This window comes from Protomyctophum bolini (assembly GCF_963924005.1).
Source record: "Protomyctophum bolini genome assembly, chromosome: 16".
Lineage (NCBI taxonomy): Eukaryota > Metazoa > Chordata > Actinopteri > Myctophiformes > Myctophidae > Protomyctophum > Protomyctophum bolini.
The window spans coordinates 25,025,076-25,043,862 of NC_137877.1; the positions used below are offsets into that span (position 1 = coordinate 25,025,076).

Genomic DNA, 18,787 nt, shown 5'->3' on the forward strand with positions numbered 1-18,787 from the left:
TACAAGACGAGTCTATTTGATTTCTCATGTTCCATCCAAGTTTTCAGGAGAGGCCCGCTTTGTACAAAATGCAAAGTCATGAACGCGGTGTTCGATTGCGGTGAAACTGTGCATGCATATTCCCACTAGGCTGAGGAAGAAATGCCACTCAATATTTTTCAAATTAGCCTCATGGTCGTGCTATAACAGGCCAAGTCGCGTCTTCACATACAACTGCACCGATATGGGTACAACTTCGTATGCACACTCCCTACAGGCCAAAGAAAAATTTCTGCATTTTTCAATTCTGCCTTTTGGAGCGCCACTGGGACGCTGAATTATGTGCACCTTTCTATATTAACTTTTGTATTTTTTGTATCTGAAACAATGTGAATAGCAAGGCCACTGATTTGCCATTACAACAATGCACCTTTGTCTATAACATGCCATTTGTATAATGCATGCCAACCATTTATTATACACAACATACATTCATCTTTTTTGCACTTGTGATTACTTTGAACTTTTGATAGCCTACAGTAATTCCTACTTGTGCCAATTCTTGTGCCAATTCTTTTTTATTTATTTTTGTTAAGCTGCACAAAAATATCCTCCCTGTTTTCCCTTGCTTTGATATCAGCTGACCAGTCATTGTTGAGCTGCTCAGGAACACGCGTCGGATGGCGCAGAATTACCCGTCTGCCACCATGGAGTCTAGAAACTGGCTTGCCTCTACACAAACACAATTGGCTGTGTTTGGGGAAGGAAGCCGGGCAAATGGAGGGCCATGTTTGTCGCTGTCAACAGGGGTGTGAACGGAAGTAGTAGGATTGAGGCGGTATAGTACGTCCTCGCGTTGGGGGCTCCTCACTGGCAGAAAAGTAACGAGGTTAATGGAATCACTGTGTCAGAGCAAGTTGATACTCTGGTGAAGGTCAAATTGAGTAGTGGTGAGTTCACATTGTTGAGGAATGCTTATAGTACAATAATTTGAATTGATATCATTGTTGCAATAAACTGTGTCACTGCTTTACATTGCACAGACATTAAACAACTTGAACTTGTAAAATGACTAGTAAATTAGGATTGATTTATTGAATACTTTATTGATAATAGAAATGTAATCAGTACAGGGTACAGTCAAACAGAAATGTAATTAGTACAGGGTACAGTCAAACACACTTCCAAAGGGATCACCGAAAAAAGTCCTTGCAGTCTTTTTTCCATTCAGGTCCTGGGTATTCAATTCATAATTCATAAAAGACATGGGAAATGTTCTTCTGGGCTGCAGGACTGCAGTGACTAACACCGGGGCTCCACCGGGCGCGTCACCGTCAGGAAATGTTCCCTTTTTAATCAATGAAGGGTGGCTCCACTGCCCGCGTTGCGTTGCGTGACTGCATTAAAATCGCCCCGGTTCGTTTTTTTGACGCACGCTACGGAGACGCAACACGCCCGGTGGAGCCCCGCCGTAATGTGCAGTATGGTAAATTGATGTAATCTCTTTATGTTAATTTTCCTCATTCTGTCTCAAGTCCACATGGTCCAGTCTGTACTCTACTTTTTTACACCAAATTGTATAGGAAATAGGAAAAGGACGTTCCTTGGAGCCAAGGTTATTATAAGGAGACAAGGTGCATTTGTAAATATGTTTTCACCATTAACGCTGCATTATCAATGGGAAGGAGGATGAACTGAACTCTGCATGCTATCGTCATACTTGGTGATAATAACTGAGTTTTGTCTATCATAAATGTAGGGGTGTTGACTGAAGACATACCATACTGTACTATGGCATAACCAATATAAATTCACATTTATGACGATTTCTCTGTTCCATATCAATAAAGGCATAAAAAGACCCAAAACAAATGAAGAAAGAAAATATTTAAAAAGAGAAAAGTAGATTATGTAAATGAGTTCAATATTTTTCATTCTTGATTCTTTAAACTGCAAAAAGTGGATATGAATACATCTGCATTGAGAAGTTGAGATCAGATTACCAGACTGTTCCCTCCCATGTGTGGCCTGAAGTTTATATTTAAGTCATCTTTTTAAAGCCATCTCTCTCTCTCTCTCCCATTCTTCCTCCCTTAAGCACATTGAGTGTTGGTCCAAAGTATGACTCACCGTGTAGGTCTATGTGAGTTGAATCACTGCACCATTTAACTGTCAAGGGCATCGTCTCCCTCTCATCCTTAACTTCTCGCTTTTCTCTCACTGTCTGCCGCCACCTCCCTCTCCCCACATCTCCTATCTGCCTCTCTCCGTCCCTGGAAGTGCTCAAGTCATTTTATTACTTTAATTCTTCATATAGTTGTTCAACCGTATGTCACCATAAGACCATAGAGTAATAGAGACTATAAATGCCATCTACCTCATTATAGGCCCCTATTAAAACAGACCCGGCTGTGTCACTGAACAGGCCACTAATTGGCTGTCAGCAGGCTAAAGAGAACCTGTGTGCATCCATTTGGATGACCAGCAAAGGAGAAAGAGATGGAGAAGCGCTGCAAAGGTCACCTCAATTGATTCGAATTCTGAATTAGGTGTGTGTGTGTGTGTGTGTGTGTGTGTGTGTGTGTGTGTCGGCAGAATTAAATGGCCAAAGAAAGGTGATTAAAAGAGAAGACTGTCCAGAGAACACAGTTCTCATAGCAAAGGGATTCTTTTTTCCACACACACACACACACACACACACACACACACACACACACACACACACACACACATATATTTTACTTCTCTCTCTCTCTCTCCTCCCTGTCTCTGTTCACAGATGAGGGTTACTACCAGAGTGGAAAGTTCCACTTTGAAATAGATGTCCCTGAAGCCTACAACATGGTGGTGAGTGCGCTCGTCATCGCCTGTTATTGTGCATGTGTGTGTTTTGTTTTACTATCTTTGTGGTTAAAACAAAGTACCCAACAAGAATAGTAAATCCTGAATAAATGCACTTTTTCCCCCCTGATACTGAGGAGTTGGGTACCGATTAGTTAAGGCTATAGGTCAGGGCTACTCAACTTTAGATGGTTCAGGGGCCACTCAGCAAAATCCAAAAGTCCAAGGGCCGCAACTTCCGCAAGCCCAAATAATGTTGGTCCTCTATTGGATTGTTGAGGAAACGCACATAAAACGGCCTACGTTTCCATCTATAAGGCCAAACCTCATTGAACAAAAATATTGTCATGACATGGAATGATTAATGATGAAAGGCTTTTATTGACAGAATGTGAAGAGAACATGAACAGATTACTGTTGCCAATAAATCAAATATCAGAGGTAGGTACTGTAAGATGCCAATACTACTACTGAAATTAAGCCATATCACATTCTCATGGACTGGTACAGACATACCTAACGACCTACAGTTTTGGAAACAACCATAACGTGTTCCTAATTTTTGGGTTTCAGGCTCTCTGGATATAATGAAAATAATGCTCTCTGAACATAAATAATTGATTCCAAATCGAGAAACGGGCTCCAATCTGAGAGAGAGAGAGAGAGAGGGGAGAGTTTAGGCCTCTTTTAGACGGCGACCATCTCCAGATAAAACGGCAAAGTCCTGTTTCGTTCTAATTTTTTATTGACCCTTTACACGAGAACACACACTTTAGGAAAACGCTATAATGTTGCTAGGTGGCGGTAACGGGCTGCCAAATAGACCCACCCATGTACAAAAAGAAGAAACAGGTAGACCCCCTTCACGCAACCCTATCTGGGTTTTGAATGATGCTTCCAGAACACGACAGGGTTGTGGGCTTGTGGCCGTCGCTCGCTGCCTGCTTTCAGCCTGCCTGCTAACACATCAAAGGGGACAGACAGGCTGACAGGCAGCACAGAGCATGCACCACAGGATTGTTATATATTTTACAATAGGCTAATACATTAGGCTACATAAACGCTGCTGCCTGCCACCTATCACAACAAGGCATTTCATTTACATCATGGTTTTACATTCACCATCGCTGATGAGCGGCGCTTGTTAGGAGGGAGGCTTGTTCATTGTAGGAACTAATAAACATATGCGTTGTGTGAGCCATGATGTCATAAGTTTTGCAGATTCGTCATTTTGCCTGTTTATATGGAGACCATAGGAAACGGCGTTCTCAAAGATTTCCACTCTGGGAGGTGGTTTCACTTTGTTGCGTTTTCACTTCCTGAAAAGGCTGTAATCTTCTAAAGGAACACCAGCAAACGACTATGAATAATGCTTTATTCAAACGAGTAAGACGCGCAAACGCGGGAAGCGAACGCAGCTCGTACATATTTGGGTTTTGGACGTATAGCTGCTTTGGGGACTCCTTATATGGTGCCCCTTTTGTGCCCATATATGGAGCTGAGTGGACCTGGCCCCTTTTGTGCCCATATATGGAGCTGAGTGATTGCTGATGCAACACACTCCATATTTGGATAGCGGGACAGACACACAGACAGACAGACAGACATGATCTGCTAGGTCTCATAGTAAGTGCTCACTGCATTCGCAACAGAACCGGGAGGAGAGTGATCAACATAAATATTTACAGTATTATTGTACTTTTTTTTTTTTTTCTTTTCTCTCCATACATTTAACTCTCCCCTCTCAGTGTTCCATTTGTTTTATATGCCTGTGTATACATACATTATAACCTCCCCTCCTGTACCAGGGTCAGTGTCTGAGTGTTTTATATGCCTGTGTATACATACATTATAACCTCCCCTCCTGTACCAGGGTCAGTGTCCGTACAGTCTGTTTCATGTACACAGAGATGTACTGCGTGATGACAATTGTATGCGAGTATAAATAAAAAGACAAAAAATAGAACCTGTAGATATAAACATGAGACAGTGATGATAGTAACAATACTGTAATAGTATTGATCGCTGTAGTATGCATAAGAAGTCCCTGATCTCACCAGTTCCATGGATATATGATAGACAGAATTATCATTATTATCATCATTACTGTCTGTCTGTCTGTCTGTCTGTCTGTCTGTCTGTCTGTCTACTCATCCATCGATTAATCTTTCACACTCTTGTATCTCTCCCGGCCTGTGTGTGTTTGCTTGTGTCCATGTGTTTGCTTTTATGTGCATGTGTGTTTGAGATGTGTCCAAGTGCTTTTATTTGTGTGCCGTCTGTATTGTCATCATGATGTTATGTGACACTTCCACTGTCCGCTCCGTGTGTGTGTGCACGTGAGCTCGAATGCGTGTGTATTTGTTTGCATGTCAGGTGTGAACCTGCTGGAGACATCGATCGATCTTAACACCATAAAAGCTTGAGTACAATTTATAACCAATTTGCATTCACACACACGCACACACACGCACACACGCACACACACGCACACACACACACACACACACACACACACACACACACACACACACACACACACACACACACACACAGCTGCTGCTGCTGCTCTTTATCTTAATGGAGGCCTAATGGGAATGGCAGTAAAGTCTGTGTTTAGGATGTCAGGCTTTCTTTTATGAGAAGTTGTAAACGTCCATGAACAGAAAAACCTGTCGCCATAAAGCACACACGCCACATTTTATGCTTTTCGTCCAGGCCCTGAAATATGGTATAATATATTTCCGCAGCGCAGTTGGCCAGCAAAAGGTTTGCTGCTCTCGGATGAAAACTCTCAGTGAACTGCTCAGGGGTTGAAAAAACAACTCTATTTTCAGCTTGACAGCTACCTCATTTTGAAAGTGATGTGAGCAAATGTACACTGAGTCACTGACGGCGATATGTGATGATTCTCCTAATCACATTAAGGACTAGGCCCTAGGCTGCAGAGCTTAGAGCTTTATCCCAAACATTATTTAAATTATAGTCTCATACTGTATTTACTTAGGTTTTCCACTCCAGCATTCACTGCATGAGGCCAACCGCACCAGTGATGGAGTAATCCTTAAAAACGATTCTAAAACTTCCTTGCTAGCAGTTTCACCGCTGCACTTTTGTAGGATTGCATGATGTATTGCTCGTCTAAATCCTAGCACGTTGACTGTGTGAAAAAGGAAAAAAATGATTTTTTTGTATTTAACCCATTTTAGGCGGGAACCCTTTTTTTCTTTTTCTTTTTGGTGTAGCCACTCGGTGGTGCGCTACGAGCTTGTAGGTCTGCTATTTTTGAAAAATCGAAGAACGACTGACATAGAAACATAGCTTTTTCAGAAAACTGTCATTTTCAAACAGACATTTTTTTAATCTGATCTCAGGTCAGAATGGGTTAAATATATGCTATGTGCTTATTTGCTATATATGCTTATTCTACACAGTACGCTGACACATTATGGCCATGGTCAGAAGGGTCTGAATGACCCCACACTATTGGGGTCTATTTATTTTTCCCGATCCTGCGCTGGTCTAGCCCATTTTGTTGCGCAATCGTGGTTGTGTATTGGCTGCTGCTTGCCTCTCGCCGCAATGACCATTCTGCAGTTGCTCTCTCATCTCGATCAAGGTGTCAGACAAGCTAATACACAACAAATCATCGTTCTTTGTGTGCTGGCTGTAGTAGGTGTGAAAACAGGAGGCTATGATCAAGTGCTTCTGTCACTGGCTGACCAGGGATCAAATTAGGCTACTGTAGCACAATATAATGGGAGAACTAAGTTATTTCTCTGTTGGTTAAAGTGAAAGCCAAGAGAGCACGCACGCACAAACCCCCATGGACTCAATGGTGTGAGTGACTTATGAGTGCCTTAATGTGAAGTTGCTTATTCATTGAGGGGAAAACATGCGATTTAATGTCATTCCATTGAGTGGGTGCCTTTCTTTTTTTATGTTGGCTCCACTCGGATCTCAGAACCAATTCCAGGGATCCCTTAGGGTTTGGGTTCATCATTTTGAACCCGTAATGTTTAGATTTGAGCTGTTGCTTGAGTTTTGTGCTTCACTATATGTACACTATATGTACACATTGCATATTGTATTGGGACCCCCTTTGCTCAGTAGCCTTACACTAAAGTTCCACCAAACGTGTTGTGTTGCGTTGTGAACCAGGGCGAATGCTGCAGTTCAGAAACTACAACTTTTAACTGATTCTCTCATTTCTTTTGACCTTTTGAGCTACTTTCTTTGCAGTGTGTTCTTTTTCCTCGTTCCTTTTTTGTCTCAAAGCACACCACACAGTGACGAATCTGTGCCTCATCCACCCTCATCCTTCATTCTCTCTCAAAGGCCAAATTAATTGGCTTGGTTTGAAAGCGGTTCTCACTAATATGCCTTTTGTGTTTCTCTCTCACTTTCTTTTCTCACCCAACTGTCTGTCTGCCTATCTGTCTGTCTGTCTGTCCTCTGTTTTCATCTTCTTTTCCTTGCAGCCTCCCAAAGTGAAATGCCTCACCAGAATATGGCACCCTAACATCGCTGAGACCGGAGAGATCTGCCTGAGGTAACTCGCCCCACACAACACCAACTATCATGTTTAAATCGACATGACTTTTTCTTGCGTACCCCATTATTTCATTCACACACACACACACACACACACACACACACACACACACACACACACACACACACACACACACACACACACACACACACACACAGTTTCGAGCAGCATTGGGCCAAACACATGAACGATGAACACAATTTAAAAAAATTAAAATGAAATGGCATGTAGGTGTGTGTGATAACAGATTTACAGTTTGGAGTTGGAATATTGATTGACCAAATCACAGCAGCACAGAATCCTATGAGAAAATATGACCTTTGTAACTCTTAGCGTCCTTTACCATACCGTTACAGCATTATGAATAACAGTTGTAGGATAGCAGTCCTTTTTAGATGAAGGTTTACTGAATGAACACCACTGTGGCATTGTGTCACGGGCGTGAGAACAGAGTTTTGTGGTTCGACTTTGTACTGACGGGAGTTGACATGCGTTGCAAGGATGACATGCAGGAAAGAACTAATGAAGCTTGACAGTACATTCTGGTGCAAAGAATGATATCAGCAAAAGGCTTTATTTACTGCACGGTACATCCACAGCAACTGCATTTACTATTGTTTTGCATGTGTCTGCAGCTTGTTGCGGGAGCATTCTATTGATGGTACGGGCTGGGCTCCCACCAGAACGCTAAAGGCAAGTATAATTTTGTTTTCATTTACTGTAACAAGAACTGACCTAACTTGTCATTCTTCCTCACTCTTTCTCATCATTCTGTATGTCTCTTTCTTGAACCAATAGTCTCTGCATAGAATTTGGTGTTTGGTACCTTCAGTGTTGGTTCAACTCTGAGGGCATGGGTCCATTTTTACATTCTCAGGGTATTTTTCTGTGTATATGAATGTATTCACAGATTAATATTGTATTTTTAATGGGATTGAATTTATGCGACTTGTAGGGTTTGCCGAGGGAAAGCACTTGACTCGGTTTAGGCTGTCGGTCTGATGATCATCCACTGATCTTTCTTAACCTATTTTATGTATGTTAAGATTTACACAAGGAAGAGGATAAAGAAAGACAAACTGCTAGACTGCTATGTTTGAACTATGGTAAGAATGTCAAGATGGGGCCCATCGTCGGCGAATAATAAATCACTTCATGAAGGAGGATTTAGGATCTAGAGAGGCATGGATGAGGAGAGAGGTGTGACAGGAGATGTGACAGGAGAGATGTGAAGGAGGATTTAGGATCTAGAGAGGCATGGATGAGGAGAGAGGTGTGACAGGAGAGATGTGAAGGAGGATTTAGGATCTAGAGAGGCATGGATGAGGAGATACATGTGACAGGGACAAAGGGATGGAGGAGATGTAAACAGGGCATGACCTAAAGACAGCTTTAGGAGAAGAGACATGTGGACACAGGGCAAGAATCAAGATCAAGGTTCTTTAAGGTGTATTTGATATAACATAACATATTACATATATAAGAGCAATTGTATTGTGATTGCGACCGTACTATTAAAACCTCTCCATCCGTCAGTCAGGCCAGCAACTTTACATCTGACCTCAAACCCTTAGATCTACATATATGGAGCTGACCTCATATCCTTCCCCACCCGTCCTTCCTCTTGATGACTGATACATGTCCATTCAAACTCTAGACAGGCCCGCCCTAAAGTTAGTAGTGCAGCAGCGCCCAGCAGCCGGTGAAAACTAGAGTTCTCAAGTCCCAACAGGCCCGAAAATTAAGGTCCGGCCCTACCTGGGCCCTCATCAAACCCTGTACACAAGACACTGCCCCCCGCTGCCACCCTTAGATCTCCATATATGGAGCTGACCTGTTCTGGTTGATCTGACCTAATAAAACACTGTACACTCAAGATACGCTCCATATGGCTAGTACAGAATTCAGAATTCATTCCATATGTTGATCTGACCCCCCATGCCAAAGCGCCAGCGCTCGCCCAGCAGTCTGTCACCCAGGCGGATGCGTGCACGTGACCTCACCCGTCCTCAGGGCGTCTTACTGGTGACTTCCACACTATCTTTTATGCTTCTTTCTATTTAATACCTATTATTTATTGTATGATGTCTAGTGGTTATGTTGACTACTGTTCCATACCAATTTGCGATATTGTGACACTAAAGACAATCCAATACACAGTACTTTATGTACTGTATCTGTTACTGTATATATGGAGATAATTCTGTCTGTTCGTTAAGAATGACTTGTCCTGTCTGTGTTCACAAAGTGTCTGTGTTGCTGACTTGTAAGCGAGATGGGATATTCTACTACACAGCTGAAGTACTTTAATCAGATCATATGCTGAAAATGCTGTATCCTCCACCACTGCATAGGATTGCATAACACCCAACTTTAGTTATGGATTGTTTTTTCTTGTCTGAATCTGTATGAAGATGCTGTTTAAAATACATTCTGCAGAGAGAAGGCGTTGCTCTTTTCCCCCAACTCTCTCCTCCTTACGCTGTCAACGTTTGGACACACAGGGAGCATATCTTTGTAAAATCGGTCATCATATTGGAAGTATTGCTGCAAGCATAAGCCATAATGTACGGGTTGCACAGTGCTTGCACATCCGTTTTTTTTTCATCATTTGAGGTATAGGGAGGCAGGAGATATACAGTAGAACTCCACGGTGCGAGTATAATAGATTTAAGCACTCAATTGTTCCTCAATCAAAATGCTTAATCAGAGATTAACTGACTAGTTGCACTTTATCAAGGGAATGTGTGCAATATCTCTGTTTTGTATGTTGGTGTGTTTCATGGTGTTTTTCTTTTTCTTTCTTTTTCTGAATGTGTATATGTATGCAGCTGTGACTCTTATCTCCAAGACACATTTCTCCTAAGGGAGACAAATAACGGCAACATTGAACCTTAACGAACCAGGAGTCGCATAGTCTGTGTTTAAGTGTCCCTGAGCAAGACACTTTGCTCCCTGGGCTTTAATGATGATTTATTTGTATTTATTCAGTGAGGTCGCTGTCCAAACTACTGTCTGGTTAGCTCTCCGTTGCTATGCAACGCTCGGCTAGGCCGGCTAGGCCGTGGTCCGTCAGTGAAAAGGTTCCCCTCAGTTCACTTCAATGTTGAAACCCTTTTATCTCTGATTTATTTTCCCAGATTGATGTTCACGGCTCAGTGTTGCTCGCGGGACATTATTAACGTTTCGGGGGACTTATAAAAACATTGCGGCAAAATTTGCCAGGCCGATTTTACGTCTTCCAGTTTAGGGGTCGTGAATTTGTGGGTCTTGGAGAAAAATAAAACTTTGGCTGAAAAGACGTGGCACTACGGGACTTAGAAAGCGCACTAGCAGGGGATAGGTAACTGGTTTGTAAAGTTATTTCCTTGGATTTGGGCAGTTCTTTAACATGAAACAATGAATAGACCGTGACCATTATAGTATGTATAAAATGTAGGTTTCGTTTTGTCAGGTTAGGCTACTGCTTTGCGTGTGTGCGTGTAACAGACGTGATCTTGCGTTGTGTTATATGAAGCACCATAGACCAGGATCTCAGCAGTGAGTAGATTTATTCTGTACAACAAAGAATGAGGCAATCACTGCTCTGCTCTGACGTATGTTTTCCACATTACAATTGCTGGAAATAAAGCAGATGCAGTACCATGAAACAACAACTTTGGGTACATATAATGTAAATAATCTGCAGAACAAAATAAACACAACCTACCGCTTTCAAATGAAATAGGAAGTGCGGTAGGTTACGTCATTAGGTTATAGGTCATAGGTTACGTCAGCCGCCTGAACTCTTAAAGTGACAGAACATTGGATCATAATACAATATAATGCCTGGGCAAGTGGAAGCACTATTAACCACGTTACACGCGCACGTGTGTGTGCGTATGTGTGTGTGTGGGTAAATGGTGCATTTATATAGCGCCTTTATCCAAGGCGCTTTAGATTGTGCATTACATTCACACAACGATGGTGGCGGAAACCATGCAAGGCATCAACCAGCACATCAGGAGCAATTAGGCGTTCAACGTCTCTCTCAAGGACACTTCGACACTAACTCCTTGGGGAGCCCGGGTTCGAACTGGCAACCTTGCGGTTACCATCCAGCCACTCTACCCCCCACTAGGGGCGCTGTGTGTGTGTGTGTGTGTGTGTGTGTGTGTGAGGCTGTACAGTCGCCAGGCTTACAGTGCCCTGGACAGCAATATTTTAATGCTTAAGAAACCTGTCAGGTCAGCAGGGACTGCCAGGTCGATGAAAACACACCTTGGATTTATTGACGGTGATTAATCTTTCCTGGAGCAAGCCTCCGTTCGTGCTACTGTCCTACAAAATGACCCGAAAAACATTGACACTAATGAAGTTATTGCTGTGATTCTAAACACATTAAATTAACCATTTACCGATTTTACAAGGGCATGCCTCCCCCTTTCTTTCCTTTCCTCACCATTTTTGATGGGATTTCAGTCTGAAAGGGTCTTTGACCTGAAAGGAAACTTTCAGTCAAAAGATTGTTTCTTTCTTTAATCCATGGCTGATACGTCCCGTTAATTCTCACTGGAACTCTTGTGACCAAACAATTAATTTAAGCGCTTTATCTCATTATAGAGAGCGAGGTCATGAAAGGAAAGGCTCGACACCGGTAAACGAGTGTAGTCGATTCTTTTCATTTAAATGCAAATCCAAGCTGTCAATCAGGGGCCATCAAATGAGGGTCCAGAAAGTGGCACGTCTGTCTGTTTATTTTGACAGTGTTTTTTCCTCCCGCTGCACTTCCTCCACACTACTATCAACTCATCCTTAATTGGATTTAGCTGGGTTTCTCTGAGGAAATAATAAGAGGCCAACTGTAGCGATAATAGACTATTAGGGACCAGTCGAAATTTAGGAAAAGGGGGTCCTGGAGGAAAATAGGGGAGGGTGATGCCTTTCTTATTTTAGTGAGAGGGAGGGTGAGCTAATTGAATTTCAAGTCCAAGGGAGGGTAATCCAATTTTGTCTAATGATACCCCTCTGTTGCTTTTACTTGGTACTTCCCAACACTGGAGGGCTGGCCATTCAAGGCTACAGTAGGTTTCTCATTGTTCCTCCTACGTGTCAATCATTGTGATTGGCCTATCCACACACTGAGCTCGCGTACACACACACACACACACACACACACACACACACACACACACACACAGTCTGTTCGTCTTTCTCTCTCTCTACTCTGCCGATGCGAACGAAAATAAAAGTCTAGTTTGACTCAGTCCCTCCTATTTCTGGGCACTTTCTTCATTCTGAGCAAGCACAGCTAAACCAACCAAGCACAGAAACGCTATTAATGAAATGCTACCAGAACGTCCTCTCTGTCTCTCTCGCTCCTCCCGTCTCCGTCTGTAATTCTGGAGCTGGTGAAAAGTTCTGGGAATTCAGATTATAATACTCATGGACTGTTCCTTTTCTCCACTCCCTCGGCTTGAGTGCTGCTGCCTGCTGCTATCTGTCTTTCTAATTTGCTATCATGGATTGGCAATCTATGACATGCATTGTTGCCCAGTTGACCAGTTGCACCACTTCACACCTACACAGCTTTACAAAGCTGCCTAGTGTCAATAATGATATGCATATAAATGGTCCATTGAATTTTGTGACCAGCTAAATAGTATAGACGAGACATGAGCCGAAACTATTGTTACATTAGTAACCCCCACAAGTTTTTATCAGCAATTGGGTAGCGTTCGAAGGACCATGAGACGGTCTGCAGGATCGAATCTGACCGGTGACAATTCATTTTCTCAGAAAAAAACTTTTACTGATGTTTAAGTTTTGAAATAAAGATTAGGGTTTTAGGCATAATTTTACTGAGGTATATGTCATGTTAGGGGACGGTGCTTCATTTTTGTTTAATCACTTGGGGAGGGGACTGGATTTAAATTTTCATTCAGAGGGAAAGTGATGGTATTTTATATCAGGGCAGTAGGGCACATACATTTCCTCCAGGGGTATCCCTACTTAAATTTCGACCTGTCCCTTAGCCTTTGTTATTTGAAAGCAGACTCCATGTGCTCAGGTCTCCTATATCCTCTATATGCTGTATGCCACACTTACTTATCAAAGAGGACCCTTGGGTGCTGCTTGGGATGGGATTAATTACAGCTTCGTTCAATTTTAGTTGCACCGCTTTGCTGCTGTTCAAAGTTTTCTCCATATATGGGCATAAAACGGACACAGACAGTCAGACAGACAATGTCAGTGCAATGGGTTTGCGTATTTCCAACTTGGTGGGCACCTGGGGGAATTTTTTGAATTTGGGTTCCACACTGAGAGAAAATCCTGGACCTCCTGGGACAGGCAGCTATAGTTAACCACCAGTGTTCAAACTATTTGTACCACTGACCATACTGTAGCTGCTGCCTTCAGACACTGACTGCACTTCAAACATTATATAGTCCCCGGCTCCCCTTAATACTTAGACATGCCTTTTGGAATTCCACATAGTCATAAATTATTCCTGCTAGCAAATGTATTATGCATTCATTCTCTCTCTCCCTTGATTTCATTATTGCCCTCTCCCTCTCACTGTCTTTTTCCCATTCACTTTTCTCTCAAGTGAATGCTTCCTTTGCACCCCATCTAAATCATGTTTTGTCCTTTCTGGGTTTCAAGATTCAAGAGATTCAAGATTATTTATTGTTACATCCCATTATACAAGTATACAGATAACATGGAGGCGGATGGCAGGTGAAATGTCCACTTCCGGTTCATGTCTGGTTGTATCTGTTGCTTAGAAACCACCATTCATATGTTGGTGAAGAGCGCAATCTATTATAAACCATTGAAAAGACCACATGACGTAGATCTCTGTCATCGGCGCTGAAGCGTTGGATTAGACTTGACAGTAGATCAACAGAAAGGAATGTGTTAAAAAAAAATCAACTCTACAAATTACATTTTATTTCTAATGTCAATGCATTATTGGCACAAACACTGTTCAGGGGTCTGCCATGACGATAGACACGCCATGGGGCCACGTCAGTGTTCCGCGGAGGCCACAGGCTCCAATGAGCAGACCGCGGCCATCTTACCATAAGTTAATTAAATGGCAAGGTGCTACCTAGGTGCAACTTCCCATAGACAGCCATTCATCCAAACAGAAAAGTCCTATCTGATTGTATTAAACAATGTCAAACTCACCAACATTGCAGCTGTACAAAGCTTGAAGTATTCTCTTTCTATCCAAGTGTTTGTTTCATAAAAATCCACTGTACACATGTTATGAGTTACTTTCTGTCCTTGCAGATGATTCTTTTTGTGTTGCAGTTTGGAAGTGCTCGTTAGATATCACTCCCCTGTGTACCACCTGTTTTGAATTTGCACATAATGCAGGAGGCAGCAGGACATTTCTTAACTGAAAACGAGTGCTTCCAAACTCTGGTGGCAAGATGTATTTATGTTGCGTTATTCTGCCCTGTGTGGTGAAACCTGTGTTCAACGTTCTAAGGAAAATAAAGTTGTTTTCAAGTTGCTTCTGGTGTTCGCTCTCCTGCTCATTGGTTCCACACTTGGTTCACACACACAGTATAATCCAACCATAATATGGAACCTGCGGAGAGCGGCCCGGGAAGGACAGGCTGCAATGACTACCAGGAGCGTGCATTGGAGGAGCTCCTGGACGCCCGCTTTTGCACCATCCTGTTGTGGCTCTGGGAGATCTACGTGTCGGGACCCGATGGTGGATACTGAAATGCAGACCGTGTGAGTGGAGGAGGTTGCTGTCGGTTCTCTGCGGTCCAGTGCGTCGGAGGCGTTTCTGGTGGTTCCCGTGGAGAAGGAGACGGTGGTTCCCATCGCCCGACAGCGGCGTCCTGAAGGTCCCCAGCATGGAGGGAGGACGCCAGACTGCTACTGAGAGAGAGAGCGTCTATAGGTCTTTGTCTATATTGTGGTCTCTCTAGCCACTTTTTGTTTTCTATGAAAGATCCAGTTTTGTCCCTGAGAGGCCTTGTGTTTAAGAGACTTTTTGTCTTTGAGTGCCTATTGTTAGCCATGTGTGGTAGTGAGTTTTAGGGGTTTAGTGGTGTTTTTTATTTTTTGTAGTTTGTTTTGATTTTGTGGTTCTGTTCTTCGCGTGAGTGGGTTGCTGGTGTGTATGTTGTACCTATGGGTTCCCGTATTTAAAGTTAGTGCTATTATGGCCTTGAGTGGTTCCTGTGTGTTTCGTGTGCGTGTGTTCTATCTCTGTCTAGTCTCCTGTTGCGTTATTCTGCCCTGTGTGGTGAAACCTGTGTTCAACGTTCTAAGGAAAGTAAAGTTATTTTCAAGTTACTTCTGGTGTTCGCTCTCCTCATTGGTTCCACACTTTCCGGGTCTGCAGCGTGACAATTAGTGTTTAGGTACCTGTTCACTTCCTAGACATGTAGTACAATATTAGTTTTTGTTATTTTTAAGGTCAGTACTCAAGTGACTGCACTTTGTTATTGTCCACCACTGAATAGTCTTCCTGAATGTCCAATAACTCTGCTCTGTGCTCTGTTTTCCAGGACGTGGTCTGGGGCTTGAACTCCTTGTTCACCGTAAGTTTTTATTATTTATTATTTTACATTTTGTGCGAGACAGACTTACATATTACAGAATGTGGTGTATGAAGAGGCAGAGTGCAATTTGCACAGATTTTGTGAAAATTTCCTGAGAATATCCTAAATGACAGAAGGTTTGGCCTCGACAAAAGCAACCTACAGTACTATCTTTTACTGATTTTGAGCAAGTAAGACAACATTTCCTCTAAAAGCAATTTCATTAATTGTGTTTATCTAACGTTGTGTTCCATTCATGTACCACTTAAACTCTAGAGTCCCTGTTTTCTGGAACTAGATTTGGTGTCGAGGGGGGAAAGGAGGGGGCGTACAATAGACCCCTGGTGTAGAGGGGGGGAAAGGAGGGGGCGTACAATAGACCCCTGGTGTAGAGGGGGGGAAAGGAGGGGGCGTACAATAGACCCCTGGTGTAGAGGGGGGGAAAGGAGGGGGCGTACAATAGACCCCTGGTGTAGAGGGGGGGAAAGGAGGGGGCGTACAATAGACCCCTGGTGTAGAGGGGGGAAAGGAGGGGGCGTACAATAGACCCCTGGTGTAGAGGGGGGGAAAGGAGGGGGCGTACAATAGACCCCTGGTGTAGAGGGGGGGAAAGGAGGGGGCGTACAATAGACCCCTGGTGTAGAGGGGGGGAAAGGAGGGGGCGTACAATAGACCCCTGGTGTAGAGGGGGGGAAAGGAGGGGGCGTACAATAGACCCCTGGTGTAGAGGGGGGGAAAGGAGGGGGCGTACAATAGACCCCTGGTGTAGAGGGGGGAAAGGAGGGGGCGTACAATAGACCCCTGGTGTAGAGGGGGGGAAAGGAGGGGGCGTACAATAGACCCCTGGTGTAGAGGGGGGGAAAGGAGGGGGCGTACAATAGACCCCTGGTGTAGAGGGGGGGAAAGGAGGGGGCGTACATTCGTACAATAGACCCCTGGTGTAGAGGGGGGGGAAAGGAGGGGGCGTACATTCGTACAATAGACCCCTGGTGTAGAGGGGGGAAAGGAGGGGGCGTACATTCGTACAATAGACCCCTGGGGGACGCCGGTCAACAAAGAACCTATGGGTTGAAGTGGTTAATGGAGACAGTAAGAGGAAAACAGTTTACAGTAAACTGCAGCTAAACGAATCGTCTCTGCATAAAGATGGTTACACCAGGTGTATTCATGTAATTTACAGACCTAATACAGACAATCTCTTTCCTGAGGGGAAACAGTCCTCTATCAATGTGAAGAACACCGTGCCCTCGGATAATGGGATTAAAACCAGACGGGATCAAATTATACATTTATTATATTCTGTGTGTTTAGACGGGGCTGTGTGAGGACAGCCATAGTTGACGTATAAGCGGTATTCAGATTTTGTTGGATTACTTAAACACTGTTTGAAAGGTTTGATTCAGGAATCAGGATTCATATCTTATATACATACATACAGTAGGCCGACATATATATCTTTTCAGTGCTATTGAAGACCCTTTATGTCTGTACGTGGTTTTTACAAATCTTGAACCAATGAAAAGCGCGGACACATTCAAGTATCTAACAATGTATAAAGTCACCATACCGACTTTGATGAGAAAAGTTATTATTTTGGACATAGCTGGTTTCTGCGCACGCACACACACAATTAAATAATCATTGGGTATACACATACAATTAACTGATTACCGAATAATTAACCAGTAAAGTAATGGGATTCTGTAAACCTTTTCTGGGGGTGATTTGTGCAGATGTAATGGGTTGACAGTAATGGAGGAGAGGAGAGGTCCTTAAGCACGGCGCTGTGATGATGATGAGCCTCAAGCGCCTGCCCTGTCATGCTCCCAATCTTTGCTCCTAATCAGGAAACGAGCCGCAGGGCCACATCCCACGTTTTATCTCTCTAATGACACCCCTCGTTTCACGTCGCTTTTCCCCGCGCGCCGTCTCTACGGCAACAGCGCAATTACGATATTTTGTTTGACGCAGCTGCTAAATCCGGTGTGACAATACTGGTTGCCATTGGCTACAGGCAGGGGTGGAAAAAGTACTCACATTTCTTACATATGTAAAAGTTTCAACACTACAATACATAAATACTATCCCGTTTCAAGTTTTCAAATGTATAAAAATCCTTGAAAATAGTCAATCTACAAGCTCAATTGTGAGCTTGTAGATCGGCTGTTTTCAAAGGGCCGAAATGAAGTGGTTAATGTATGTTTTGTAATAATCATAACCTACAAAGTAACTACCGGTAGTAACTAAAGTTTTCAAATAAATGTAGTGGAGTAAAAGTACAATATTTGGATCTGAGATGTAGTGGAGTAGAAGTAAAAGTACCTCAAAATGTTACAGTACTTGAGTAAATGTGCTTAGTTACTTTCCACCACTGGTAGTGTGTGAGTGTGTGACATTTCCAACTGGTATTGGTGCAGTTGTGTGTAACTTAATCTAGTAAGTAAACCCTTAAGTGTCAACTGGAATCAATATTAATGACATTCCATTTAAGGGGAAAGACACAAGATTACATTTCCCTGCTCTTGTCTGTCTTTCCGACAACACCCCCCTCCACGTGTCTATCTCTCTTACTGTGTCACTTTCTTTCTATAACCTTCTCATGCTTTCTGCAGGACCTGTTGAATTTCGATGACCCTTTGAACATCGACGCTGCAGAGCATCACCTGAGGGACAAGGTGAGAGAGAATGAACTGATTTGATACAATATTTGGTAGGAAAATGCATACAAAAAAGGTGAGGGGCGCTAATATATTAAAGTCTAACTCATGTTGCTATGATTAGGTGATGTAATGGTGATGTAAAACAAACACAGACAAAACAAACATTGAACTCTCTTTATTGTTAATGGCATTTAATGTTT

General features: G+C 43.0%; 1 protein-coding gene across 2 annotated transcripts in view; it reads left to right on the plus strand.

Annotated features, from left to right (window-relative positions):
- Positions 1 to 18,787, plus strand: part of ube2f (ubiquitin-conjugating enzyme E2F (putative)) — a 58,814-nt gene that overhangs the window by 26,400 nt on the left and 13,627 nt on the right. For both annotated transcript variants that reach the window (XM_080785372.1, XM_080785373.1), the window contains exons 5-9: positions 2,759 to 2,826; positions 7,302 to 7,372; positions 8,011 to 8,068; positions 15,895 to 15,927; positions 18,540 to 18,602. In XM_080785372.1, the coding sequence (XP_080641498.1) occupies positions 2,759 to 2,826; positions 7,302 to 7,372; positions 8,011 to 8,068; positions 15,895 to 15,927; positions 18,540 to 18,602 (293 nt within the window). The remainder of the gene's footprint in view (positions 1 to 2,758; positions 2,827 to 7,301; positions 7,373 to 8,010; positions 8,069 to 15,894; positions 15,928 to 18,539; positions 18,603 to 18,787) is intronic.